At 40.3% G+C, this 27,239-nt stretch overlaps 2 protein-coding genes across 6 annotated transcripts in view; both read left to right on the forward strand.

The window, feature by feature from the left end:
- The window catches only part of PHLDB2 (pleckstrin homology like domain family B member 2), a 74,445-nt gene extending 63,525 nt beyond the window's left edge, over nucleotides 1-10,920 (forward strand). For all 5 annotated transcript variants that reach the window (XM_076350655.1, XM_076350674.1, XM_076350691.1 and 2 more), the window contains 5 exons: nucleotides 991-1,081; nucleotides 2,078-2,224; nucleotides 4,761-4,980; nucleotides 8,153-8,238; nucleotides 8,985-10,920. In XM_076350655.1, the coding sequence (XP_076206770.1) occupies nucleotides 991-1,081; nucleotides 2,078-2,224; nucleotides 4,761-4,980; nucleotides 8,153-8,238; nucleotides 8,985-9,125 (685 nt within the window). In that variant the 3' untranslated portion in view covers nucleotides 9,126-10,920. The remainder of the gene's footprint in view (nucleotides 1-990; nucleotides 1,082-2,077; nucleotides 2,225-4,760; nucleotides 4,981-8,152; nucleotides 8,239-8,984) is intronic.
- Nucleotides 10,921-12,392: 1,472 nt separating this feature from the next.
- On the forward strand, nucleotides 12,393-22,022 carry ABHD10 (abhydrolase domain containing 10, depalmitoylase). The gene is made up of 5 exons (XM_076350707.1): nucleotides 12,393-12,495; nucleotides 16,238-16,421; nucleotides 17,247-17,358; nucleotides 18,283-18,420; nucleotides 19,508-22,022. The coding sequence occupies exons 1-5, from the start codon at nucleotides 12,393-12,395 to the stop codon at nucleotides 19,847-19,849; spliced, it is 879 nt and encodes a 292-aa protein (XP_076206822.1). The 3' UTR covers nucleotides 19,850-22,022.
- Nucleotides 22,023-27,239: the final 5,217 nt, after the last annotated feature.

A 27,239-nucleotide genomic window follows, 5' to 3' on the forward strand; every position in this document is an offset into this window, starting at 1 on the left:
GCTCAGAAAGGGAAGGGAGGGTGTTCTTACTTTTTTCTTTTCCTTGCCCAGGGACGCATATTTGTGTTCCTTCACAGTTGGTCTGTATGCTGTTAAGTAGCATGAACAAATCTGCCATCTGACACCCACTTCCACTGGAGCGGTCAGATAGTGTTTTCAGTACAATCCCAAGTCAAGTTTCTCTCTGCCCTAAACATTTGACTCCATCCTATTTCCTCCCGTTGTGCTTCAGTCTAATGGCATTATCAATGGTAATACAGTAATATTTAACAGCAACTGTTTTTCTCGAACAGCGTAAGATGAAAAATAAAGTAGAGAGCACGCCATGGAAATGCCACAGTTGAAATGGCTGTTAAATTGAGATGAAACAAAGAAATTGTATTGGAGAAAAGAGACAAAAGAAAAAAGGACAGGCAAAGGTGATAGCTGTGTTGTGCTGGGACAAGACCTAGCACTCTTTGTGATTACCCTTGTTTCTTTGGCTTGCCGGTTACTTTAACTAGTAGATCCTTCCAGACACTACTCTGTCACTGAATGGCCTTTATGCATACCTCTTAATCCTCCTTATTTTTACCGAGCATTTTTTGATGATGAACTCAGTGAGACACAAAACAGACACAGTCTACAGCCAGAAAGGCTGGTATATTCAGATGGCTGCTAATGCCAGCTCTGAGCATCGGTAGCGTGTTCTGTTAGGACATGGTAACCACCTCCATCCATATTGTGTTATCTGGCGGAAGATGACAGATCACAGGGGCCTGACAAGATGCATTTTTAGGCACTCGAGTCTGCATTTTTCACAACTCTGCATGGGGAATGTATACGTTGAGAGTGTACCATATACTTTATACATCATTTTTTGTTAGTGCCTACTGCACTGAATTGGATTAGAACAGTATCAACTCCATTCTTAAACTGTCTAATGTTGGACTGTAAAATATGTCTTTAAATACCAAGTATTCTTTTAAATAACTGATTTTTTTTGTGCAGTGCTAGCACTTCAAATGTTGCAAGAATAGAAGAGATGGAGAGACTTCTGAAACAAGCGCATGCTGAAAAGACTAGGCTGCTTGAGACCAGGGTAAGCATAACTTTATAAGTAAAACTAAGTTAGTTAGATAATATCCTCCTAAATGCAGCATTGGACCCTAAATATTTTACACATAATAGACACTTAAATTACCTCTCCCCCCTTAGTTTGGTCTGGTTTCACGCTCACACTACATCTTTGAGCCCATACGCAGTATCTGCTATCTCAATGGGTGAGCTGATGGCAAAATCCCATCAGAAGCTAGGTCAGCACTGCTCCTACACCTGCTAGGAGAGCTGCTTAAGAACAACCTTCATTTCTAGAGTAGTAATATTTGCAATTCTGATTCCAATTCTCAGTCCGCTTTGCTGGATGTATATGTCTGCCTACTTAAGAGGCTGTCATGGTTTAACCTCAGTCGGCAACTAAGCACCACACAGCCGCTCGCTCACTGCCCCCCCCCCAGAGGGATGGGGGAGAGAATTGGAAGAGTAGAAGTGAGGAAAAACTCATGGGTTGAGATAAAAACAGTTTAATAATTGAAATAAAATTATAATAACAATAATAATAATAATAATATACAAAGCAAGTGATGCACAGTGCAATTGCTCACTACCCGCTGACCGATGCCCAGCCAGTCCCCGAGCAGTGGCCCCCCCAGCCAGCTTTCCCCAGTTTATGTACTGAGCATGACGTCACATGGTATGAAATGTCCCTGTGGCCAGTTTGGGTCCACTGCCCTGGCTGTGCCCCCTCCAGCTTCTTGTGCACCTCCAGCCTTCTCACGTCGATAGAGCATGGGAAGCTGAAAAGTCCTTGACTAGTGTGAGCACTGCTTAGCAACAACTAAAACATCGGTGCGTTATCAACTTTGTTCTCATCCTAAATCCAAAACACAGCACTGCACCAGCTACTAGGAAGGAAATTAACTCTATCCCAGCTGAAACCAGGGCAGAGGCAAAAAGGGATTTAGTCCTAGCTTAGAAATTACATTACCAACTATAGTTTCACATATAATTGAAGTCCTGCATGTGCTGTGGTATTTAGGAACGGGAGATGGAAGCTAAAAAACGAGCTCTGGAAGAAGAGAAGCGCCGCAGAGAGCAACTGGAGAAAAGACTGGAAGAAGAAACTAGCCAGAGGCAAAAATTAATTGAAAAGGAAGTCAAAATACGTGAGAAACAAAGAGCACAGGTGAGATACATTGACATGCAATGGTTTTTAATTGCAAGACTTCCCCTTGATATACGAAGGGACTAAGTGTATTTCTGCCAATGGTAAACAGAACTGATTTCAGTTGAATAGATGGATTTAGTATTTCTGAGGTGTAACTGTGCTGCTAAAAGTATGTTTGGGCTCTTGGAGCCTTAGATGGATGTCCAAGTATTAATTTAAAGTTAATAGCATAGAGATCTATTTAGCATCTTATACCTAAAGTATAAATATTAATCCTATCAGGTTTGTTACTGAGTATGGGCAGAGCAGAATTTTTTAACCTGAACAACAGAAATTTGTGAGTGTGTTAATTTTATAAAACATTGGTGGCTTTTTGGGTTTTGGGGTTTTTTTAATTTCTTTTAATACATAAAATATCTTGGAATGTGAATTGTCACTTCCAAATATTTGCCTGAAAAAAAAAACAGATAAAGAAGCTTTTCCAGCTCCACATCTACTGTTGAGAGAAAGTTGTATTTTTTCTAATGTTACTGGGACTACACAACATGAGAAACATTTAATTAAAACAGTGTTACCTCCTACATCGTCTTGCTTCTTATTAAGATTTAGAGGTATCTTGAGCTTTCTTTAGGCTTAGAGGTCTTACCTATTTGTTTATTCCACCACAACTAATAAGATCTACATGGTACAGCAAACAGACTAGGCAGTCATTTTTTCGTTAGTACAGTAGAGCAAGACAAATGTCTCCATCAATATATGTATTTGAGTGCAGAAGATTCCATATCATGTTTGAATATCTTTCTGCTTTTATCTGTGCTACCTTTGCTAAATATTTGTTTCATGAATTACTATTATATTTTTTTATGAACACTCCTACATAACTTGCCTTTCTAATTGATAACACTAAATCAGAACAATAGGACAACCCCAGAGGAACTTTAAGCTGTTTCTGGTTAAATAAATCCATTCCTTTGTTTTTATATAAAATGTAGTTACCAAATGTTAAATTTTATGCATACTTGAATGCCTTCTTATTTTTTTCTAAGACATTTTAATGACAACTGAAGTATGGCGTAAACAACGATGCGATGCTTATATCTTTTTCCCAAATTGGAGCGTGCATGTGTTGTAATAAAATGCCCTATCAGTTACTGCTAATTGGCAGACTTGGCAGAGAGGCTGAAGACTGAATTGGCAGGAAGACAAAACATATCTGTCAAAAATAACTACGATTTTTTTTGTTAACTTTTTTCTTTCCTTTGTACAGTGAGACCCAATTTTTTTTTTTTTTTCAGCACTTCCTGACACTTAGAAATGTAAGCTAGGGGAGGGAACTCCACCTTTGCACTTGCCAAAGCTGGTGCCAGCTTGTATCATACAGGACTGCATAATTTTAGAAGGGTGCTAAGAGTTCTTGCGGGCAACACAGCTCCCATTGCGCCAAGAGGTTCTTGAGAATGGAATGAGGGAAGGTCCCTTTGATTTGTGACCCACAGTGGGATTTAACAGGCTAACTTTAGGCATGGAGCAGGGGCAGATTGGATTCTTCAGGTCACTGACTTCTCTGGAGTCGGGGGGGGAGAGAGAGAGGGAGATGCTCCTTTCACGGGTCGTTCAAAGCACCTAAATTCAGCTTCTGTTCTGAATCGCCCTGTGATGTAGCCTCTGTCTGCCTTGACTGCAGCAGGAGCCTTGGGAGACTTGTCTTCTGTGTTTAAAATGGAGGTGTGGGGGGGTGCACAGACCCTTCAGGCACAGAAAACAAGCATATTTCCTCAGCTGGCAGAGGTCCGAAATCACCACCACCTCCTGCTTGTTCTCCCAGCTGGTACTATCCAGGCTTGATGCAGAGTCTTGGACAGCAATCAAGAATGAGGCACCGTTTCCTGTGCTGCTTTGCTGTCTCTTGCAGAGGCGTGCACTTTGGCTCTCTGTACCGTATTGCCGACTGTGAACTAGATACCACATTTAATTTGTTCAGAAGAAAATAATTCTATTTTGTTCACAGCAATCTCTGTGAAATAGCGATTACAGTTCACTCTCGTTATTAATTTTTCCTGCAATAGCATGTTCTTATTATTTATATTATACTTTGCATGAAAATACCTGTAGCAGTAAAATATTAATGAGTGAGATATGTGTAGTGAGTATCTCGCCCAGAGAAATAAAGGGTTTGCTTAACATCATGCAAATGAAGTTCTTACACTTCATCTAAAGCAGCAACACACCTTTATATTTAATTAATGTTTTAATTCTAAAACAACCTTTCTATGCTGTGGCCCCGGCTTACCAGCTTATCAACTGATGATTTCAAGAAACTCCTCTGCTCTAATCTCGCTTTTTATAAAGTTATCCAACACTTTGAAAAGTTACAAGTTTTAAGGATTTTTTTTCTTTTAAAGAAAATCAGGGCGGCAGCAAAAGCTCTTTATTTTTCTTATGTTCATTCTTAGAATCTACAGGCAGTTTACGGTTATGTCATTGCAGCAGAAAGACTGAAGGAGAAGTTAAGACTTCTGTTAAAAATAATATGATTTTCTATTCTTTACTGTAGGCCCGTCCCTTGACTCGCTATTTGCCCATTAGAAAGGAAGACTTTGACCTACGAAGTCACATTGAAACAGCCGGTCACAACATAGAGACCTGTTACCATGTCTCCCTCACAGAGAAGACCTGCCGAGGCTTTCTGATTAAAATGGGAGGAAAAATTAAAACATGGAAAAAACGATGGTTTGTTTTTGACAGAAACAAGAGAACTTTTACTTATTATGCAGGTAGGTTGCAGGATCACTACTAGGGTACACCTGTCCCTCTGTTTTCCTATCAACCTCAGCTGAGTTATGAACATGTAGGGAGCCTTGAGTAAAACTTACATTTCCATTTCGCCGGGTGTTTTATACATACACTGAAGAGCTCATGCAATCCCTTCCCTATAGGGTTCAACCCTAATGCCAGGTAAGACAGAAATGAGCATAACAGACTAAGGGAGAGATGTGGATAGGCAAGAGGAAAAAATGGAAGATCATCAGGTTCCTAGTAGGCAGGATAATGGCTCCACATAATTTATTTTTAAATATTATATACTTCCCCCAATGACAGAATGATTTCTTGTACCCTTCATACAAGAATATAATTTATACTTACCATGAAAATTAAATGGAATGCTTCTGCAGTCCCATTGCTTGATGTGCTGAAAAGTCTTTCGGGAAATTAAATATACAGGAGTAGATTTTTTTGAGTTTGCCATATTTTGAGAGTCTAAGGAATTTCAGATGAACAATATGCAATACTCTAAAGAGGATTCTGTACATTAAGTTGTGTTATACGATATCTGGAGTCATTATAAGCATTACGTTAATTTGTTATCTTGGGGTAAACCCAGAAATTTGGAATTTAAGCACATATATGTCTCTCCGATTGCTGTGCAAAACTACACATGGTTTGATTTTGAAGTTTCAGAGGAAGCCAGAAAAATGACTTTGTGTTCTGAATATTTATTGTTAGGAAAGGCCAGACAGGGGGCATATGTAGGATGGTCATTGCTAAGAAGCAGAACAAAACATTGAGTACAAAAACCACCCAAACAGTTCCACTTCCTTTTATGACATTACTGCTTTCCAGCAACTCGTAAGGAACTTAAAATTGATGGCAGGGTTATGCGTTGCTCAGTCCATCTTTTTTAAAACACATACCTGAATTCATTACATTCATTCCTTACATACCCACTGAATATTTCTTACTAGTTTGCAGTAATACTATGAAGAATATAACAAACATTTTTTTTTTTAATTTTGTTCTTAACATCTGGTTTATTGGTTAGCAAGGCCTGTAACATACAGTAGTGTTTCCATCTGGTACTGATTTTTTTTTAAATTTTTTTTAGTAGTTATGTTAATAGTTAACAGTTTCGGTTTTGAGTGCAATACAGTTGCCAGAATGCAATTTGAATTACCAAAGAAAACTTTTCATAATGTCTCAAGGACTCCAGCCAACAAACATAGTTTCATGAGAATTCTGTACCAGCTGCGCAAAAATGCAGCTGCTTGTACGAGTGAGGATCCATCTAGATCTTTAAATATATAGTAAGCTTCCAAAATAAATATTGATGCTGTAAATTCAGAGTAATTGAACTCTAAGTGAATATACTGGTATATTGGTTTAGTTCTGCAAGTGTACTGAACAAAGAACTTACCCTAAAGTCTGACAATTTAGTGCAGCGACTGAAGCATCTGCACTTTCTGACCTGAAGCATACGGGGAACTCTACAAAGACTGTTGTGATGGGAGCTTGTGGGTACCTGAAATGCTCTTGTAACCAAGACCCCAGGTGGGGCTTGAAATGGATCACTGTTCGCTTGTACTGCATAGACAGTATACTTGTATTGCATTTAGCTTAGTATAATGTGTGCTATAATGTCATAATCTTATACCTCAGTACTTCTACTGGTCCCCTGGAGGCTGGCAGGGAGATTCCCAACGCTGTATTATTTGGTCTCTGGGATTTCTTTTTGCCATCATATGAAGCTTTGGAAACTGCCTGCAGCTACCGATACGATGTAAGCCGAGTTTCGTGAGTGCTCTAAATGGCAGCAGGCTCTCTCACAGGACTGATAAAGATGTTCTGCGAGACTGTTCAGTGTTAAGGTGATACAAACTTGGGATCAGAAGGCATTATAATCCCCTAATATGAAAGTACTGGGAGTGGAAGGAAGATTGCCCTTCAGTGTCACATGCAGTTGTGATGCTCCTTAACACCCCCCGGGATTATTTAACAATTTCTCTTCCGTTGCAGGACAACAGAGGGTACTGTAGATGCTTATCTGCCCTGTTCCTTTTTCTTGTGAAACATTATAGTTGTGACTGTTAAGATGTTAAGTTCACAGTCTGTATCCTCCTTGCCCTAGTGATTCACTAGCTAATGCTGGGACTGAAGACAATAACAGAAGATGGCTAAAACAGTTTAGAATTGACCCCCCGCAAGTGTCTGCTTCTTTCCATTGCCTTTAAAGGGAGATTAAGTCAGCTGTCTCTCCGTTGTAGATATCAAAACTCAAGTGAGAAGACTCCCACCCTGTTTTGCAGCTTTGCTGCAGTGGGATATTGGCACCAGAAACACAGTCCCACTGGATAACAACCGACTCCTTGTCAGCAGCCTCCCCGGAGTAACTATCCATTCAGGCGTTCTCACCTCGGGCGCTCTGAAGCAAATGGGGAGGTCCCTTTCGCAACAGGGGCAAATGGCATCTAATTAATTTGGCTTTTACCTTGGGTGTCAGAGTAGGAGAGTGCAAACAGACAATTATGGTGCTGCAGCTGGTGCCCAGGAACTTTTATCCTCCTGTAAACTTTTCCGTGTGTCAGAGCTCATAGAAACTTGCCTACAATCTGCTAACCTCACATCTGAATAATAAGTATTAGCTTGAGACTGAGGGAGATTATTATAAATGGGAAGAAGCGTTTTTTTAATAAGTACAAGCACAAATGATGTTCTAATGTAAAGCTTTTGCTATCAAATTGTATTTCAAATTTGCTTATCGTAACAGTTTTCCTTTGAAGGTAAACTGTAGGTCTTAGCCTGCGAGCTATGTGACGTCTGGCTGGCTTTCATGGAACTGGAAGATTGGATGTGTCTCGGAGACATCTGTCCTTCTGTTGGCTAATACCGGCCATAATGTTTAGGCACTTCCAAATAGATGAGGAAATTGCAAAAGCTTTATTTCCTTGGAAACCAGGTAGAAAAGAAAACATATTAAAGTAGGAAATGCATCTCTCAACAAAACCGACCAACTAGTCAGAAAGGCTGAAGATTTCTGTGGAATTTCACAAGCAGAAGTGTTAATCCAGTTACTTATCAGCTGAACATATATGGAAATGCAAATTAAGCTTTTGCTTCTTGAAGTACGGTTCATTTCAGTTCTCAAAAGTCATTCTCTCTTTTCCATTTTAGACAAACACGAAACTAAATTAAAAGGTGTAATATATTTTCAAGCTATTGAAGAAGTCTATTATGATCATCTAAAGAATGCATATAAGGTAAACTTTGTTGTTACTGTTGTAACTGAGTGTCATATGGCAGTACCTAAAGTATGGTAGCTGCTGCTGCAAAGTCAAAGGGAGTGCTGACATTGTTAAAACAAACAAACAAAAAAACCCCGGAGTGGAGGAAAAGGAAGATGAAGCCAGACCAGTGATTAGCACTGGGGTTTTTTTTATACTGATGAAAGAGATAAGGGAGCACCTGCCTGCCAAGTGATGGTCCCACATGGGATTTGCTGTGAGGAATTCCTTAGTCCAGTGGCGAGACCGCTGAAATCAGTGGCTTTAGCAAACCAAGGGATGGCTGTATGCATCTGTCAGGGAGGGAGTTAACTGGTGCCCGCAGCTCATGGCACCCCCAGCCTCTCATCTGTAATTTAAATGAGCTGTGAACAAGCCGAATATATCCTTGGCACGTGGATTGTGAAAGCCAAGGTGGTATTGACCACTGGACAGAGCGGGGGAGTCACTTGTTTGGGCACGAAACAACAATTTGGAGCCCGGGACTACTGTGTAATAGTCTGGTGGAGATATGCCGTAAAAAGTGTTTATGCTGGATGCAAACACTTTAAACACATCTCTGCTTCCAGTGCTGCAATGTAGGATGCAGTGCTACAGCATTTTGCATTTTGTCTTTCTCCTTAACCTTATCATAAATCTCCCTGTAAGTAATTTTACTTCTGGTGCCAACAAATGGCTTTTGATTTCATTCTTTCGCTACCCTTCTTTCTGCTTTATTTTAGAGTCCCAACCCGTTGCTCACTTTCAGTGTTAAGACACATGACCGGATATACTATATGGTTGCTCCTTCGCCAGAAGCCATGAGGATATGGATGGATGTTATTGTTACAGGCGCGGAAGGCTACACCCACTTCATGTTATAATAAAAGGGGGCAATAGGGCATACTGCAATAACGTAACATATGAAGTTAGCCATATGCAGTGACATCCGAAAAGCCAGTGAATACTCTGAAAGGTCCTCCTTATGATGTGCACCCGAAACCTCGGAATGAGACGGTTTTACAAATGCATTGAAAAGGGGGGTTTGTTACTTGTTTTAGTTGATCTTTATAGGAATGAAAGACCTAAAGCTGTTGGGAGAATCGTAGTGCTCCAGAATGGGTAACCGGGCAATTTAAATTACAGCATCTTGATTCAATGATAATTTTCTACACATTCTCTTATATGGAGAATGTCTTTGTAAACTCATACTAAACAGTTTACAAACGTGTGTGTTGTCATCAGTATGCAAAAATTCTAGTAATGGAACAAAAAGGTGTAATAAGCATATATTTTAATATGCAGCATTTGACATTTATAGATGATTAGGTGACTTTTTAAAACTTTTAGTCAAGTATTTTATAAAAATATAAACAAAGGAGCAACCCTAAGGTACACACAGTTCTTGCCTTAGTAGTTAAGTATTACAACAGAGCCAAAGAGTTATATGATTCCCTTACAATGTTTTCAAATTGTTAGTTGTACCTAACTTTCTGTAAGGGGACAGTGCCAAAACTCTTCATGACTTTTAAAGAAATTAAATTGTTACGATATTCTGTGTGTTCAAACACCCAGTGACACCAACTGTTATGTTTAAAGTTTGCATCTATGGAGCTCAACAAAAAAGGAGGAGGATAGCTTTATAACGGTATGTTTTTTCCACAAGGATATGAAATGGAAACACATGTATTAACCTCCTCATAAGGAGGGGATTTTTACAGAAATTTTCTCTTATGTAGTAGGGTCCCAGCGTGGTTCTAACCTTACTCTGTGCCACGTGAATGGTCTACTGAAACCTCTCAAACATTGGTCCCCTCGAAGCCAGCATCAAAATCCCTACCTACCTAAATTCTTTGGAGCCAAGTTTTCAGCCCCTGAGAGTTTTGGTTTTGTTTTGTTTTTTTTTAAATGCATGTCTGCACAGAACAATGCTGTCAAATAGAACAAAAAGAGAGAGGCAAGTTCTGAGGGTTTACGCTAAGCAGTGTATGAATAAAAAACCCTGAAAATTTTAAGTAGCAGAGACTGAGATTCCTAAAACAACAAAAATACTGAGGGTGCAGTGGTCTCCCATTTTAAAATCACTTCCAAGTCCTTGAGTAATATTGCAAAAACATACATTATTTAATTGAACTTCAAGAAGGTCTCTTATAATAGGACTTTACAGAGGTTCTATTTCAGTAATCAAACTTATGTGCTATGTGGTTTGTGTAATAGAAGAAAGCACATTAGCCTTTTTTTTTTTCCTTGATGAAAAGTTAATGGCTTTTGATGGAACAAATAAAAAAACTGAAAGCAGAATAGAAGTATGCTGGCAGACTATTTTTGTTATACTTTTTAAACCCTGTATCTGTAATGAACAGGTTGAATTTTTTGTGGTATACACAGGTGATATGGTTGCTCTAGCATGACGAACATCAGTTTCAACTTGATTCATGAAAGAAGGGACTGTTATCGCAAGATAATTGTTATCATCTGTGCAGATCACAGATGATCACAGCTTGTAATCTAATGATTTAAAACACTATCAGAAATAAATTGCTTTGGTTTATATAATTATTATTTTTCCCTGATGTATCTTGATTTTACTCCTAAGTATGGTTATAAAGGTTTTCTAATAATGTTTTTTGTATCCTGCATGATGCAATGAAGGCATTTCAATAAACGTTTTTAAAAATATACTTGTTTTAAATATTCACTTGCTGCTTCATCTTCAGACATTTCTGCTTGTCCTTGAAACAGTTGTATACAGTTTTGCAAGCAATTTTGTATTTTTTAGTAATGCTTAATCTAACCATTCCATGTGTTTCCCCATAAAAGAGCCATGGAAAATAATCTTTCAGATGGCAGGGAAATTAAGAGTGTAGTCTGTTTACTGTGTGTACATAATACCTTTCCCATTTTTTATGACCCTGTTTGGAAAATTTATCACCAGCCTTGGACATGGACAAATTTTTTGTTTAACTGCAAAACAGAAATTGCTGAAGTTTAAGGGTTTTCCAGTTTTCCCAACGTTTGACTCAAATTGCAGGAAGCATTAGCTCATTGTAGAAGCCCGTGCAGTTTTATGACTTTTTCACTATGTTTGCTACCATCATCACAAAGCGAGGTGGATTTTGTAGTAGTGGACATCAAGACAAGGTAAGGAAAGCATGGGGGTAGGCACCATCTTTTATGATCAGTCTGCAAGCCCTGCAAGCCCCCCAAGCTTACCCCCTTGGGAGTCAAGTACCCACCTACCCTGAAGGACCTCCAGCAACTGCAAAACCACATAGGCTATGTCTTAAAAACCTCAACTGCTCTGTCCCTTGACCTGCCTGCTGACAGGGGCTGGGCTGGCCCTTGCCTGGAAAGATACCTTTGCAGACATCGACTTCTCTTAGCGTTGTTTTCTTCCTTCCTGCGTGGCCTGTATTATAAAAGGTACAGTGCGTAAAGACTTTCTGGAAGGAAAACCTTGTTTTGACTGCCGTGTCTGTGCAAATAAGGCCAAGGAGGAGAGATGGGTAAGGAGGTACAGGCTGGTTCAAATGCCGTGTAGGCTGAGAAAGGTGCAGGCCCCGACGCTGCTGGAGAAGCGCCCGAGGGAAGGACGGTGGGTTTCGAGATGTCCTTTCTGGCCGTCTGTAAGGGCCAGGTAATTACGTGCGTTACATCATACATAGATTACAAAACGTGTACTTTATAACAGTTTATAGCCGCAGACCTACAGGCTACCTAAAGTTTGGGGGTTTCCAGACTGGGTCTTTGCACCAGAGAGGGGTGGTGAGAGCCCTTCAAGGAGGGCCCCCTCTCCAGAACGCACACGCACCTAGGGAAATGCTCATTAAGCGCTTTTACTGACAAAACTTCGTTTTACTGTTTCACGAGTAAGCACGCTGCCTGACCCACACCGACCAGCCGGCCTGCAGCCCCACCGCGCAGCCGCCAACCGCCGCCACACGCACCTGCGCGTGCCCGCTCCTCACCCCTCCCCGCCCGCCGCGGGCGAGCGCCGGTTCACGCGCGCGGGCGGCGCCACGCCAGCCCGGGGAGGCGGGAGGCCGTGCGGCGCATGCGCGTGACCCCGGGGCGGCGGGTGGCGCGCGCGCAGTGAGGCGCCTGCCCGCCGCCAGCTGGGAGGGGCGTGTGCGGCGCGGGGGTCAGCGGCCATGGCGGCGGCGGGCGCGCTGCGGGGGTTGGCGCGGGGCGGCGGCCGTGCCTCGGCCACGGTGATATTGCTGTCGCCGCTAAGGGCGGCCTCGGGGCTCCCGGGTAAGGGAAGGGCCTCGGGGCACCTCTGCTGGCACTCCGGCGCTGCTCCTCCTCCTCCGCCGGCCTGGGAGGCCGGGGGAGAAGGGGGTGTCAGTCAGAGGGGAGAGGATACGTGTCCGTGGCTGGTAGATACCATGTGTAACGGCCGTGGGGAGGCGTGTTTGCTCTCGGCAGAGCGCGGGGCGGGCGGCAGGAGGTGGCACCCCCTCCTCCCCTTCAGCGCCGTGTCACACCGATCGGGAACGGCCAGGGCGCGTGCCCTGGGGCGGGGACGGGGATGGGGATGCTAATCTCCGCTCCCCTCCGAGGGACGGGGTTTCTGACAGGCCTTTCCCCCCCTGCCAAGCCCGAGGGGGCTGGTTGGGTGTGTGTGCGCAGGGGAGGGCAGGTACCGCGCGCGCCCGTGCGTCTCTACAGAGCAGCTGCTTTCCCAGGTGTGTTTAGTTGGCGGTAACCTCCTCCTGCCGCCGCTGCGTTCTGAGGAGCTGGAAATAAGAGGAAGCGGGCCCGTTCGCTTGCTTGGATGTGAAGCATGCCTACGTGTGCGGCTTCAGCAGGCACCTGAAAAGCTTTGCTGGCATCCTCTTTTGAGTGAGATGATCCTCTGCCCAAACAGATAGTGCCCCTTCTTGCTGTTCTAGACTCAGTGCTTGTCTGCCTTGCTGAGTTTATTAATTGCCTTAAATTTGACACAGAACTGCTCTTCTTGATGAGGTAATGAACGTCATCTGAGGTTGTGCAACGTAGAAGTGAGTGAAACTTTTGCCGCTAAGGGTGTGCATTTTCTATCTGCATAAAAACACAAATACAGTGGTCTTTTGTCGATGTTTTTTCTTCCTGTGTGTTTAGAGTGATAGTGTGATCAGAATAGCTGGTTACTGAGTGTGCCGTTAGGTGCTGTGAGACTGAGCTAAGCAGCAGTTCCTGCTGGCGGAACTGGTGGCCTTCTTACTCTGGCAGCATAGGCAATTGCATGAAATGAAGCGTGGACAATGTTGAGTCTGTTATCTGCCAGAGCTGTGTTAATTTGCTGCTGCCGTTGGCAGTGGGTAGATCCTGGTAGTGCTGGAGCATTCCCAAGGTTGTTCGGAGGATTTCTTTGGCTTTGACATGTAGCACTGGTCTCAATCACAGTTTCTGTTGGTCATAACACAATTAAAATTGCAGTGTTTCTGATGTGAAGAGAGTTCCATAGCATCAGGCAAGGGACCTGTGGTCTTCCTGTAGCTAGCTCCTGCTGTCTGTAACTTGCTTCTGTAAATACTAAGTACCACCTTGCACCCTTCAGAAGTGCTTCCCTGCTCTTGCCAAGGTCTTTCACTGAAATCAGGAGGAGAAATTACTGAGTAGCTGCTCAGTTATTGATGTTTTTGTCTGTGTAAAGGGAAGTCGCAGAGCGTGACTCCAGTGAGCCTTGCTTTTGGATTGGCTGGGGTGATTGCTTTAGGGTGTTGCATTATTCAGGTTAGGATTGCTGCTGGTGTATTTACGGTAACTTGTTAATTGCAGAATACTACTTTGTGGAATAGGTTAGACAGCGGTTGTGTCTTGTAGCTGCAGTTTAAACCCTGCCCAGTGTCAAAACAGTTTGAGGGCACGTCCAGAGTGCTGCAGGATGGAAAACCAGTGACTTCAGAGATGGTTATCAGGGCTTAAGGGGGAGAAAAATACTCCTAATTCTTTTTCTATCAAGTTTAGCACTTCTTGGTGTATCTCCTCTGTTACTGGCAGGTGAAGAAGTGACTGGCTTACTGATAGAGACACACACAAACCAAAATCCATAGTGTGGATGCATCTGAATAAATAAACCTTTACTGTGGCATTTATTCCCCTTTATAATAATTGATACATCAATAGGATAAAGATCTGTCCCATCGTTTCAGGAAAGATTTAATGGTTTTAAGTTCTGTTAGACTGTAGGAAAGTGCTGAATACTAGCTGCATCCTGCATCTTTTATGCTTCCAGATTTACTCGTGCACGTGCAAGTTTAAAAACAAACAAAACCCCCAAAACCCCTTGAATGTAATCTCTCTGTTAGTGAGAACACAGAACTCAAAGCTGCAGAGCAGTTATGTGGTGTGATACTGTGACGGCCTGTTTTTGCAGTATCTATCCAGTTATTATACCACTAGGAAGCCCTGATGTATTATTTGGGGTTGCATAGTTTTTGTACCCCACTATTGATTTACAGTATTGAAGAACCAGTCATCTTCTAATCTAAGAATCAAGAGTATCAAAGTCTTAGAAATCTCGACCAAGCTTTCAGTTTAACAAATTATCTTGCTGAGTGGGATAATAGCGTGGATTAAGTCACCGTAACACCTCTCTACAAATCAGTTGCCCTCACCCACGGTAGAGGTATAATTGACTGCTAAACTTGGATTAAATACTGTAGCAGCTGTTGAGATTCAGCGTAGTTATTCATTAGCATTTCCTTTGTTAATCTTTTTTCCTTGTTTGAAACCAACTCAATTTTTTTGATGGTTATTAATGTGAATAACAGAGTCCAACCTAGTGTTTGCTTTCCAAATGTGTCTGGTTTGTTATCTTGAACTAAACCAAAACAAAACATTTTTAAGTTTATGCTGATAGGAAGATTTCTCTTTCATGTAATATGTTGCAGATCACTTTGACAGAAGTTGTGCTAAATGATCTTTCATTTTCTTTAATATTTGCAAAATACTTAGGTTTGCAAAGTGCTATTTCATTCTGGATAAACATAGAACAATCTGAGTACTGGAATAATGTAACCTCTCCAGCAAGAATACACCAAACCATATAATGGGATATCTGTGCCTCTTTTGGAGATGCATAAGAAAATCATAGCTCTACAACGGTCAAGTCTGTTTCTTCTTACGGAATGTGTTTAATGTATGGCTCTGTATTCACAGAAAATGTGGCTTTATTTTGGTTTTTGCCTTCTGTGCTTCATATCTGAGAAAAAGACTAATGTTAAGATGGCATAGTGTTAAAATGAGCCTTTTCTCAGTGTTCCTGGCAATAATCTTTAACTTAAGCAGAAATAGCTGTTAATGATATGAAAAAGGCTAGATGTTATTTATTTCACTTGGTTTTAAACAATGCTAATGTTGTTTTACGTTCATCGTGTTGAAAAAGTTAGTCACAAGATTCTTTCCCAATTCCCACTTTTGAACTTTCCCATTGTACTTCTCCTTCATACATCTTCTGGATCTGGGGGTTTGATGCAGATGAAGTTTTGACCTTCAGTTTTACTTTTTAATGAAAAATCTGTCACTTCATGTGCTTGTAAACTTACCATTGTGCACAGTACTTTAGTCCCAAAATTATATATTTTTTTAAATTTAGTCTGGAAAAACAAGAAGGAAAAATAAAAAGTTAAACTAAGCAGATGAAAAATCTTATTTCATGTGAAATGAGTAAATGTATTGAAGGTGGTATAAAACATGAGGACGAATGTTTCCGAAGTATAGGAAATCTTAGCATTTGGCTTCAGTCGGCCACTTTGCTAATTGCTGAGTGAACTCCTTACATGGCTGGCATTTAATGATTTGAGAATTAATTACAATCAGCTTTCCTACCAGGTTGATCAATACTAGTTAGTCACTGAAAAGTATAGGAGATACTTTTTTCTTTCCTCTTGAGCTAAAGTGTCTTATTTTCACATAATATGCCCATAATTCCTGAATCCTAATTTTATAAAATACTAGAATTTCTGCCAAGTTTATCATGATGATTGTACTAAATAGCTCTTTTTATTAGTTTGCAGGCTGAAATCATCAGTCAGCTTTCTTACTCGACCAGATCGACCAAGTCTTGCTTATCATAAACTAAAAGGCAGGAATCCAGGGGTTATTTTCCTTCCAGGCTTTAATTCAAATATGAATGGTCAGAAAGCAACTGCCCTTGAAGATTTCTGCAACTCTCTAGGTCATGCCTTCGTCAGGTACATTCAGAGCATCATTCTTGAGAAAATGAAACAAGTATCATGGGTTGGGGGAAGGGGTTTTAACAAAAATATGTAAGCTTTGGCATTTGGTTTGGAATGCATGCTGTGCTGTACACAAGCTAAGAAGTGTCTTTCTTCCATTTCAAATGTAGGCTTTCTGTCTGTAGAGAGCCCGAGGTAAATCGGGAGAATGTATTCTGAAAGTAATTCAGAAAATTCTTTGATAAATTTCTGTAGTCTAGCCAATGCTATGTGTTACATTAAGGCTATAGGCACAAAAATGAAAAAGAAAGGAAAACCTTAGAAGTTTTAGGACCCTCATTTCTGTAAATTATCACTGTAAGTGTGCTTCTTAACTGCCAAAGCTTATGAAGCTCTCCAGTGCCTTCTGTGGGTTTAGAGGAACACGCACATGCTTGGTGATATTCTCCTTTGATAGATTAGGTTGAACGCTGAGTTTCCTAAGTCTTTGTAGTTGGGAACAGAGTTTGAAAGAGAGTTTGTACGTTTTAAAAATACCTTTAAAATTGAAGTATGTTGCGTTTTGGCTGTAAGGGAAATTTTTTGTCTGGGAAATACCCTGGTAAATTTGGGTATTGTTATATCAAATAGCAAGAGAACGCTGCATCACTTAATAGTATCTGTTGTATTTAAACTTCTTTTCATGTGATTTCTGGTGCTAGTGATATGCAGGACCATGTAAGAAAATATCCAATGTGTTACCTTGTCCCCAGCTTAATTTGATTAAACAGTACTGTTTAGGTAGCTTCTGTGTTGCTGTAGACAGTACTATAAGTTTCATTTTGATGGTTACTTTTTCAGATTTGATTATACAGGATGTGGAAGTTCAGATGGTAACTTTAAGGAGTGTACAATTGGGAAGTGGAGAAAAGATGTTCTGTCTATACTGGATGAACTTACAGATGGACCACAGGTTATATTTTATTTTTAAGTATTGAATGCTTTTTGTCCTCAAGGTAGAACATTAATCAAAAATATGCCATAATAGCTCTGGTCAACAGTATCTTCTATTTAACAGCTTACACCTGCTCGCTTTCCAGCTGAATCATTTGAGAGATCATATTCGTAGGACCTCTTTTGCAAGCAGGTAGATCACAAAATCATGGAAACATGGTTTGGCAGGACTTCCATGAAGTCATTTATTAGACCCTCCTGCTCAGAGCAGGGCTGTTGTCCCAGGGAGTCTGAGAAAGCCTCATGGTGGAGGTTCCACCTGACAGGGAACAGGGAACTGTTCCAGTGCAGCGCAGCCCTCTTCATGAAAAAGGGTGTCACTGTCCCAATGCTGATGCATTAATGAAAGGATTTGCAGGAATGTTACAAGTTAATATACTCTATATGATAAAATAGCTTAAAAAAATCAGCAGAAGCAGCATTTAACTTTTTCAGTTACTTTAGAAATGACTGTGAGAAACTTGAAATCTCCTGCAACCTGGAAATACCTAGTATTGTGTTTAAAACAATTTTGTATTATGAATTGCTTTTGTTGATCTCTTTCACTGCACTGAGCCTTTACCATGTGCATTTATTTTAGGAAGGAAACATAAAGTATGCCTGTGATACTGAATTATTTCAACTCTCATTTTGTTTACAGTGTTTCAGTCTCAGACAGCAATAACCAGCCATGCCAAACAAAAAGAATAATAAAATACCAGATCCTGTGGTGCTTACTCAGGCAAAATTTCCACTGGAGGTGACAGCAGTTCTGCCTGGGTAAGGACAGCAGGATTATGCCCAAGGCTTAAGTAGTTAAACAAAATGAAAACGGATGCTTGGTAAAAGAAAAAATAAATTAGCTGTTTCCTGTAAAATAATATCTTATTTTCTCTCTTTTAAGATTCTGGTGGGCTCCAGCATGGGTGGATGGCTGATGCTTCATGCTGCAATAGCACGCCCAGATAAAGTAGCTGCTCTAGTTGGAGTAGCTGTAGCAGCAGACCATCTTGTAACAACTTTTAAGAAGCTTCCCATTGAGGTAAATGCTGATGGTTGGCTTTTGTGCAATCTAAAAAAATCTGTCAAGCATTTAGGAAATTCTGTTGTTCAAACTGTACTTTTTCTGCAAATCTTCTGGTAATTTTTCTGTGTTTGTGGTGGAGGTAAGCTGAAAATTTACATTAATCTAAAAGTCTGCAAAATACTGTGCTTCTAGGATGAAGCTAGTGTGAACACTGCCTAGAATGTGTTTATATTATTACTGTGGCATACAGGACGTGCAGTCAGATCCCTGCAGTTCAGCGGTCCATTAGATTTCAGTGTTGAATATCTTATATTTGCATTCAAATTGGATCCTTGTGCTTTCAAGGATGGAGAAGTAGCTGCTAAAACAATTGACATGACATTGGATGAGATGAATCTGACACAGGTTCTGCGTGTGGAAGGGGAATTCTTCAGATTAGTGTGTTTGTGAAGACTGTAAGATTTAGGTGGTGGGAAGTCTCCTTATGAGTTGCTTCCTTGATGATGATAATGTCCAGTCTTCAGGAAAGAAAATCATGTGTTATAATGTGACAAATAAAGATGGCAATAAATAGCTTATACTTTAGGATAATTAAAATATTTTCCTGAATTTTTTTTTTTGTAAGGTATTGTGTAGTGTCAGTATTGCTACTTAAGACTAAGGTAAGATTCTGGAAATACAGTGTTTAGACACAGCTATTGTGGCAAAGACTGATAACTGGAAAATTCCTTTTTCCTAGGATTCTCCTCGTTTGAGGTTCAGTGAACTGATTGAAGCCAGAGAGACGTACTGTTTATTGTGGCTATACATCTTTTTCTTTCTGATAGATTCTGGCTGAGAAACTTAATTTAATTGGCGAATCCTAACTAGACTAATTTGCAGGAGAGACGTGCAGAGTAGCTTTTGTGGCGTGGTAGGGGTTTTGTCTTCTCAGATGCTGGAAGGCAAACAGGAATGTACCTTCTCTGCTAATAAAAATGGACAAAGTGAAATTTTATGCCTGGAGAAGTTTTGCTGCATTTAGAACAGAAATAGATTGAGGCACTGTAAAGAACTCGTAACATCTGTCTTGTCTATTCTTTGCTCTCTTTTTTTTTTATAGGCACAAAAAGAAATAGAGGAAAAAGGTGAATGGAAGTTTCCGACAAAGCATAATGAGGAAGGGTATTATTCCTTGACATACGACTTTATCAGAGAAGCAGAAAATCACTGTGTGCTAAATAGTCCTATTCCTATAACATGTCCTATACGACTCATTCATGGCATGAAGGATGGTGATGTCCCTTGGCAGATCTCTATGCAAGTTGCTGATCGTGTTTTGAGCAAAGATGTGGATGTTATCCTCCGCAAAATTGGCCAACATCGGATGAGTGAGAAGGAGGATACAAAACTTCTTGTGAATACCGTTGATGATTTAATTGACAAGCTGGCAACACTAGCATAAGCTGCAGAGTAGCATACGTGCATGAACTCTACACCTGACTCTTTTCCATGAGTAGCAGAAACCCTGTTCTTAACAAGATGACGCCAGGCCTGTGACTTCACAGTAGGAACTGAGCTTTTATCTGCTGTTTCCCTACCTCTGTTAAATACAGCTATTTTATTAATGCTGCATTTGCACAGACAGTCCAAAATGTGGAGTGCTGCTGTTGTGTTCAGAACCTCTCCTTCACCACTTAAACCTTTTCGCAAGCTTCCTACACTTTTGTATTGAAATGTTGATGCATTTTTGTTACTATTGGCCTGTACAGTAAAACTTTAATTTCCCATGTCTTTGACACCTTTTCAGTATTGTCCTTTTGCTGTAACATTCTTGTATCTTATGTCTGAAACCATCTGTGCAAGGCAAAATACAACTTAAGTGTTTACTAAAGTTTTGTTATTAGAAATCGTGAATAACATGAAGCATAATAAACAGATTTCAGATAAATTATTATATTGTTCTTAAGTACTGTTAAAATTGAAAAGTGGAAGGCACACCTTGATGGTGTGCTTGGGATACTACATAAGGAAGAAGTTAGCTTCTAAGAACGCAGGGCCTCAAAGTGCAGATGGAGCTCTCTTATCTATGCTTATCAGTAGGGTTTACGTCCTCTTCTCCAGGCTGTCTTTTTGTAACAGGTAATTTGTGGGCCTGCTATTAAGGGAAGAATATATAATCTTGGTGTAAACTGAAACTGGATCAATACAGTGACTCTTTTATAGTAACCTCTTTGAAGTGGGCATGGTGGTGTTGGGTTGACGGTTGGACTCGATGATCTTAGAGGTCTTTTCCAACCTTAATGATTCTATGATTCTAAGTGGGGAGTACAGGACTGTAGGGCATCACTGCCCCTTTTCTATGACTTGAGAACTGTGGATTATTAGGAGTAGTGTCTTCTAGAGTTAGGAATTTGAGGTACACGATTGCAAGCCTGAAAACTTGTAACTGAAACTCGGTAGTTGGATAATTCTAGTAACATAAATCCTTAGAATTTAATAGTAAATGGATTTAATTGCAAATGTGACTATTACCTGTTTTTTTGTCCAAAAATATGGTGCCATTCATACACTTGGGGGAGAGAGAGGAACTCACTTAGGTGAGAGGCTAGAATTAGTTCAGGCTGGCCTTAATATGAAACATCAGTCAAAAGTATATAGTTGTTTCTGGCCTTACTATTTTAAGTAGTTAATGGCATCACTATTGCTACCTTAAAAGACTAAAGCTCCTGGGGGTAAGGTATTTCTAGAGGGTTTGTTGCTTTCAGTGTTAGCATTGTCAGTAGAAGTACGTTGTCAGTAGAAGTACGTTGTCTGGAGCTTTGCTGAGGTGGTGGGGTTTAGTTTAAAAAAGATGCAAACAACTAAAACAAAAAACCAAAACCAACATCAAAACAAAAAAAAACCCCAAAAAACTTCAGATGAGTTCCTGTGAAGTACATTTTTATTTAGGCTTCAATACTGCAAAAACCAAGAAGCTGTGATGTAAAAAATTTGAATTCTGGTATGAGAGTAGAAAAGATGGCTCTAGTTTAGTTGCAAACCTAATGCAAGTGTACCCATTCCCTAATTCAATTAATCTAGCTCAGGATACTTGTTTGAGAAGTTACAACATTCCATGAAATCTTGTTTCCAAGTATTTCTGTTTTTGAAGGGAGTAGACTTTTTTCCTGTCTGTATGAGTACGCAATTCACAACTTTCTTAAGCTTTAAAACCTCTTGAATATGTATTTTACTTTTGAGAACAATTAATTGAGATAATTTATGCAAATTGCTCAACCATTTCCATTCCTGAAAGTTGCGCTGTGTTCGTATTTATGTATTGTTAAACAGTTGTCCTCTTTCTATGTATTCATGTGACTTGCATAATAAAACCTGAAAAATAGATTTTGTGAGTTTTAAAGACACAGTCAAATCAAAATTAAGTTACTTCAAAACTTTCTGCTCTTAGCTTACCTATGACAACTTTTTTAATCCACTTTTGTCACATCTCTTAGATTGCTTTGTCTCTTAATGGAAGAAAAAAGTGAAAAAAGTGGACTGCAGTAATTCCGAAGTAATTAATTGTAATTAAGGCCCAAGTTACCAATTGTGATAGATGTACTTTTTGTTCACATGTATTAAAGTTATTTCAGTAACTGAAAGGTTTTGAGCTATTTTTTTGACTTGGAAGTTATACCCATAAACATTCAATTGAACTGTAGTACTTCGGACAGGGAAAAGTCTTTATATGTCTGCGTAAACTAGCTGTGTATTTCTTTCAAAAGAGAGCTGCATTGTATTCATTCAAAGCTTCACCTTAGCTTTTATTAAATAATCGGTATTTCATGGGTAAGGTCTTTTTGTTACAATGCCTTAGAGCAAGATAGCTGGAAACAAATGTGAAGGGGAGCAGTTGTGTGAGTACTTTTCAGGCTGGTTTGTTTGGTGGTGGTTTTTTGGTTGGGTTTTTTTCTTCCCCCCATTATTCTGCTGTAATAACATCAGGTGGGAGAAGGCAGCATAGCAGGGTTGACACAATTGTCGAGGATACAAAACTGCATCATCGGTTGCTCAAACCACAGCATTACTGAAACTTGATCCTAGGGAGGTTGGGTTTTTTTGCATGCCGCTAGTTTTGTAGTTCTCTCTGTTTTCCTTCTCTGCTTGCTAAATGGAGATTAATGGGAGCATTTACATTACAGGTACACCCAAAATTTACTACATACAGCGTAAATGCAAAGACAGAGATGATACTTTCTTCACAGAGACAGTATTCCAGGTAGTATTTTGAGATTCAGTGAATGCTAGTGCCCGTCTCTGTGTTCACTTACCATTTTGTAAATTCAGTCTGTATTTTAAATATGAAGAGGTGGCTCTGAGGTAGACCTTATGCAGACAGACTTCTTCCTCTAACTTTGCCATGGTAGTTCCACTGATATTTTGCTTTGCAAGCATAGCATTTTCCTTGTGTTCATGCTGGAAATTACCAGCATTTTGATTACTGTCAACTTGGCATGTTCAGATGCCTGAAAGAAGAGATAGATGATAACCAGGGCGGTTTACATCCTACCTGTGACTAGCTCTTGACCTATCAGGAAGTTTTGACAAACGTGAATAATGTAATATTCACATATTATGGTGTCATTCCGATTTGCTGCTATGGTTTGTCCCCTGAGTTAATGCCTGTGGCATCTCTTTCATCTTTGCCAGTAGATGCCTAGATAGTGAATTATTTTCAATATTAGTCATGTTCCTCTGTAGAAATACTGTATTGAACTAGGGTGTTACACATTTGGAAAGCTCTGCATGGTGCAAATTTTTAAAATCCTTTGTGATTAATTCTTATGTTCTGTTTTTTTCTTTTTTTACGGACTTCTAATTCTGCCAAATACAAAGTATGTTTTGTGAATATATTACATACATTTCCTCAACAGTAAGCTTGATTCGCACAAAATGATCAGTGTCTAATGCTTTCAAATTTACCAACTCTGTCTTGTGCTGCCTGGGGGGGGTGGTTTTCTCTGAACACCTTAATCTACGCTTAAGCTAAGAGTGCTACTGAAAATAATTAAATTGTTAGCGTTCTCATTGTCCTTCACTTTTGGCAGGTCTGAAAATGACTTCTGGGCTCATCTATCACTGAGTGTAGTACTGACATGTTGGGGCTGACACTGCTGTCACAGTACAAGGAAGCTCTGGACACTAACCGAGCAACTCGGCTCCTTGTGGTGTTGATTTTGATGAAACAATACTAGTTGAATAAGCACCTCGAGGTATTTGTCTTATATGTAATGCTTAAACTACATAACATTAACTCCTGATGAGGAGGAGTCGATGTCATTCAAGTTTCATGAGTAAATAACAAAAAACTTTTATAGCTAGGCAGGAAGCTTGATTAGCATGTAATAACAAAGAAGCAGGTAATAGTTTTCATTAAAAAGAAACAAAAGCATTACCAGCTGACCTCAACTGTCCCTAGTCCTTACCAACATTTTCATTTCAGAGCTGTTGCAAAATCAAACTACTTGAGACTTAACTTGTGAAACAAACTATTCTGCCTTCTAAAAAGGAAGAAAATGGTGAGGCATGCTTTCCCGTGTTTGGGATTAAACTCTGCAGTAGACCAGTATGTGTTGAAAGAGTCTCTAAAGCTTATTCAACTTGTTTCCTAATAGACAAGTGCTTTTATTCTGTGTATATTGAGCTGTACTAATGCAGTTTTATATGCATGTATTTTTATCTTTTCAAGTATTCTACTTGTTCTGTCTCTTCTGTTGTTTGGCTTTGTATTACACACTTCAGCTGGTTTTGGGGGGGGGTTGAGTGAAATGGTATTAAGCGTTTCATGTAGTTTCAGTTTAGCTAACTTATTTTCTCTTGCATCAACACTAAATGCAAACAAAGCAGTGTTCACAAAAAACCCTAGCTGGATAGGCCTTAGAAGAGCTGCCTCCTGCTGTTTCATTTTTATGTTAATTTTGATTACGTGCTCTCTCGGACACGCTGTTATTCAATGGGGCTAAGAGATTTATGGTACCATACTTTTCATATCAAATTAAAACGTGTTTAGAGAGAAACTTTCAACCAGCTATGTGTCTGCAGCTGCTCAAATGTTTTCAATGCTCTGGTTGTACTGCAATACAGAGTTACTACATTTTCTGAACCGGTGCCTTGGTCAGAGTCACTACATTAGGCCTGTGCTTGTCATTTCTCCTTGGCCCCCATCCTCTCCTCTGGGCGCAGGGGGAAACAACAAGTGGGAGGGAAAATTGTGTCCCGGGGAGTAATGAGATTTGAACTTCCTTGTTTTTTAAGTTACTCAGTTGTGCTGTTATAGAGAGGCCTACCTTACCCTTTCAGATTTTTTTTTTTTAAACAAAAGTGCTAAAAAATATGTTAAAGGCTTCCCTGGAAATAGAAGAGGGTTGTGTTTCACTTGACTCTAAGATCAGTGATCTCTGCTTTGAGCTGATGTACAAATTCAGTCAGATGTGTGAGAATGTAGAATTTCACTAAAGCTTGGTGAAAATTCAACAACTGTATAAGGAATGCATACAGAAATACCAAAAATCAGTGTGCACACTCGCTCTTCCGCTCTTGTTCTCAAGCCCAGCAGGGACAGGAAAGGCAGAGGGAACCCAACTATTCTGTTTAATAGCAGGCAGCTTGCTACATACATGGTTTTAATGCCACTGTGCATGTTGCTTTTCTCCTGGCAGGTGTTTTCTAGGGGAAGAGGTTACTGTAACAGTTGGGAAGAAGAGACAGACGTGAAGGACAAAAATACACTGCTCACAGATTTACTGCTCATAGGTTAGTTTTTATTGCTCAGATTTGCTTTGAGACTGTAGGACCTCATCTCTCTTCAATATGTATTTGCCTAGAACAGAAGAATGTTAGTTACAGCCTTGGCCATGTTATGCATAAGTCTAAATTACAGGACCTACTGCAGTCTAGTTGCAGGCTTGACCTTGTATTTCTCTTTCAAGTCCTGCATATGTATGTTATATGGTCCAATGCTTCTATTCCATTACAGAGAAATGGGCATCCTCCATATGACGCAGCAATTGTAGCTTGTGATCTGCTCACGGGTGAGGAATAGGCATGTTCTCAAGCAGCTACAGTGTCTTGATTTGTGTTTGGCAAGGAGCTTTGGCTAGCTCTGCATTTATATTTGGCATGAAAAGCAAATGACAGCTGCTAAAACTTCCAGTCACTTGGTTCTGAAACTAAAATACAAATTTAAAATGTTTTTAGGCTAGCATGTGAAAGCTTGTGTTCTTTTTGGGCCTTCTGACCTGTACCATGTTCTCCACTTGCCTCCTACATGGCAACATGAGAAGGTCACTGCTGCCTGTCAGGGTGGAAGCAGGTGCTCCTGTCTGTGGCAAAAGTATGCTGAACAGTAGCACGCTTAAGGGTTGATGTAAATGGCCTGCCCAGACTTTGGTCCTGGAAAAGCAATCCCTGAAGGACATGGGCTGCCTGGGATCAGGTCTGGGCCTTACGAGAATCCTCTCCTTTACTTCTGTATTGAATATGGTTTGCTGGTAGAAAGCGTGCCAGAGCGTGCTAGTCCTTAGGACAGTAACCCTTGAAAACGTCCCTGACAGCAAAGTTAAATCCCTAATCATAAGAAGCAGCATTTATTTAGTTAGGGGATTTGATCCTGTTTGTTTGTTTGTAAATCTTGCTGTCTGTTTTGACCTATGTTTCAGTGAAATAAAGATGTTACTTCTTTTCTGTTCTTCTGGTAAATGTGTTTTGCAATGCGTAATTTTCAAACCAAGGTAGTTTTTGGAAGGTATTGGTTTTGTTGGGGACAGACAAAAAAATTGATATGATGAAATGTGTTGGTTTTCTTTCAAGGAGTCTGTCAATCCAGCACAAGACTTAAAAGATCCTGAGAATTAAAATGCACAATTTACCACCAAGGTCATCTTGAATATCGGGCATGCTGGCAATTATATCCACCGGAGTTGGTTTCCAGTGGTAAGTGGTAACTGTTTCTGCTGGCAAGCTGCCTGGAAGGTGATCAATGACTTACAAATCCCAGGAACACCTCTGGTGATGGCAGCCTTAGGAGCTGCCTTGTTCTGCAGACCAGACTGTCAGTGCATTCTGTTCTGTCCCACAAACGGGAAGGTCCTTTCTGCCCAAATTACTTCGCTTTTAATCCCAAATTTGTGGTGTTCAAACTGTGCACTTGCTTGGGGCTTAACATCTTAAGAGCTGGCAAAGAAACGCTTTTGCAGGTGAAAGAGAAGATACTTGCTTAAGTTAGCACTTTTTGTCTTCAAGGCTCTCTAGATTTTAGATTTCAAATTAATGGGGAAGTTAGAATTTTTAAAATTAATGTTGCCCCCCTGTTCTGATATCTCTGCCACCTGGTTTGCACAGTTAAAAAGATGGCAATATTCCAATAGCTTCTTTTTTCCCCTAGTCTGACTAGTTCTCTTGCGTAGAACATCTCCAGGTATCTTACATCAAAGCAAGGCCATGAATAAAACCAAGGGTCTGCAGAACACTTACCTGGCCTTGCAGGTCCCTGAAAAAGGCCCTGTACTTGCACTGAGCTTGTAGCGAACCTTAGCATCCTCTCTGCAACTCTAGAAAACATGACATCATGACATAGGCGTATATGCAGGGAGCCTCCTTCAGCAGCCCTTCAGAAGTTTCCTTGTGAAGGGAGATGCTGTAAACTGTTCTAGAGCTTTGGAAAATTCCACGATTTTTTTTTTTTTTTTTTTTTTTTAGCTTAGTTATGAAAGGTCCATTACTGCACAGTGGCAGACCTGGGAAATGGAGCCTGGACTTCCCAGTTATTCTAATTGCCGGATAGCTTTGTCTGATGGGAATTGACTCAGCATACT

The sequence above is a fragment of the Aptenodytes patagonicus genome, chromosome 1 (assembly GCF_965638725.1).
Source record: "Aptenodytes patagonicus chromosome 1, bAptPat1.pri.cur, whole genome shotgun sequence".
NCBI classification, from domain to species: Eukaryota; Metazoa; Chordata; class Aves; order Sphenisciformes; family Spheniscidae; genus Aptenodytes; species Aptenodytes patagonicus.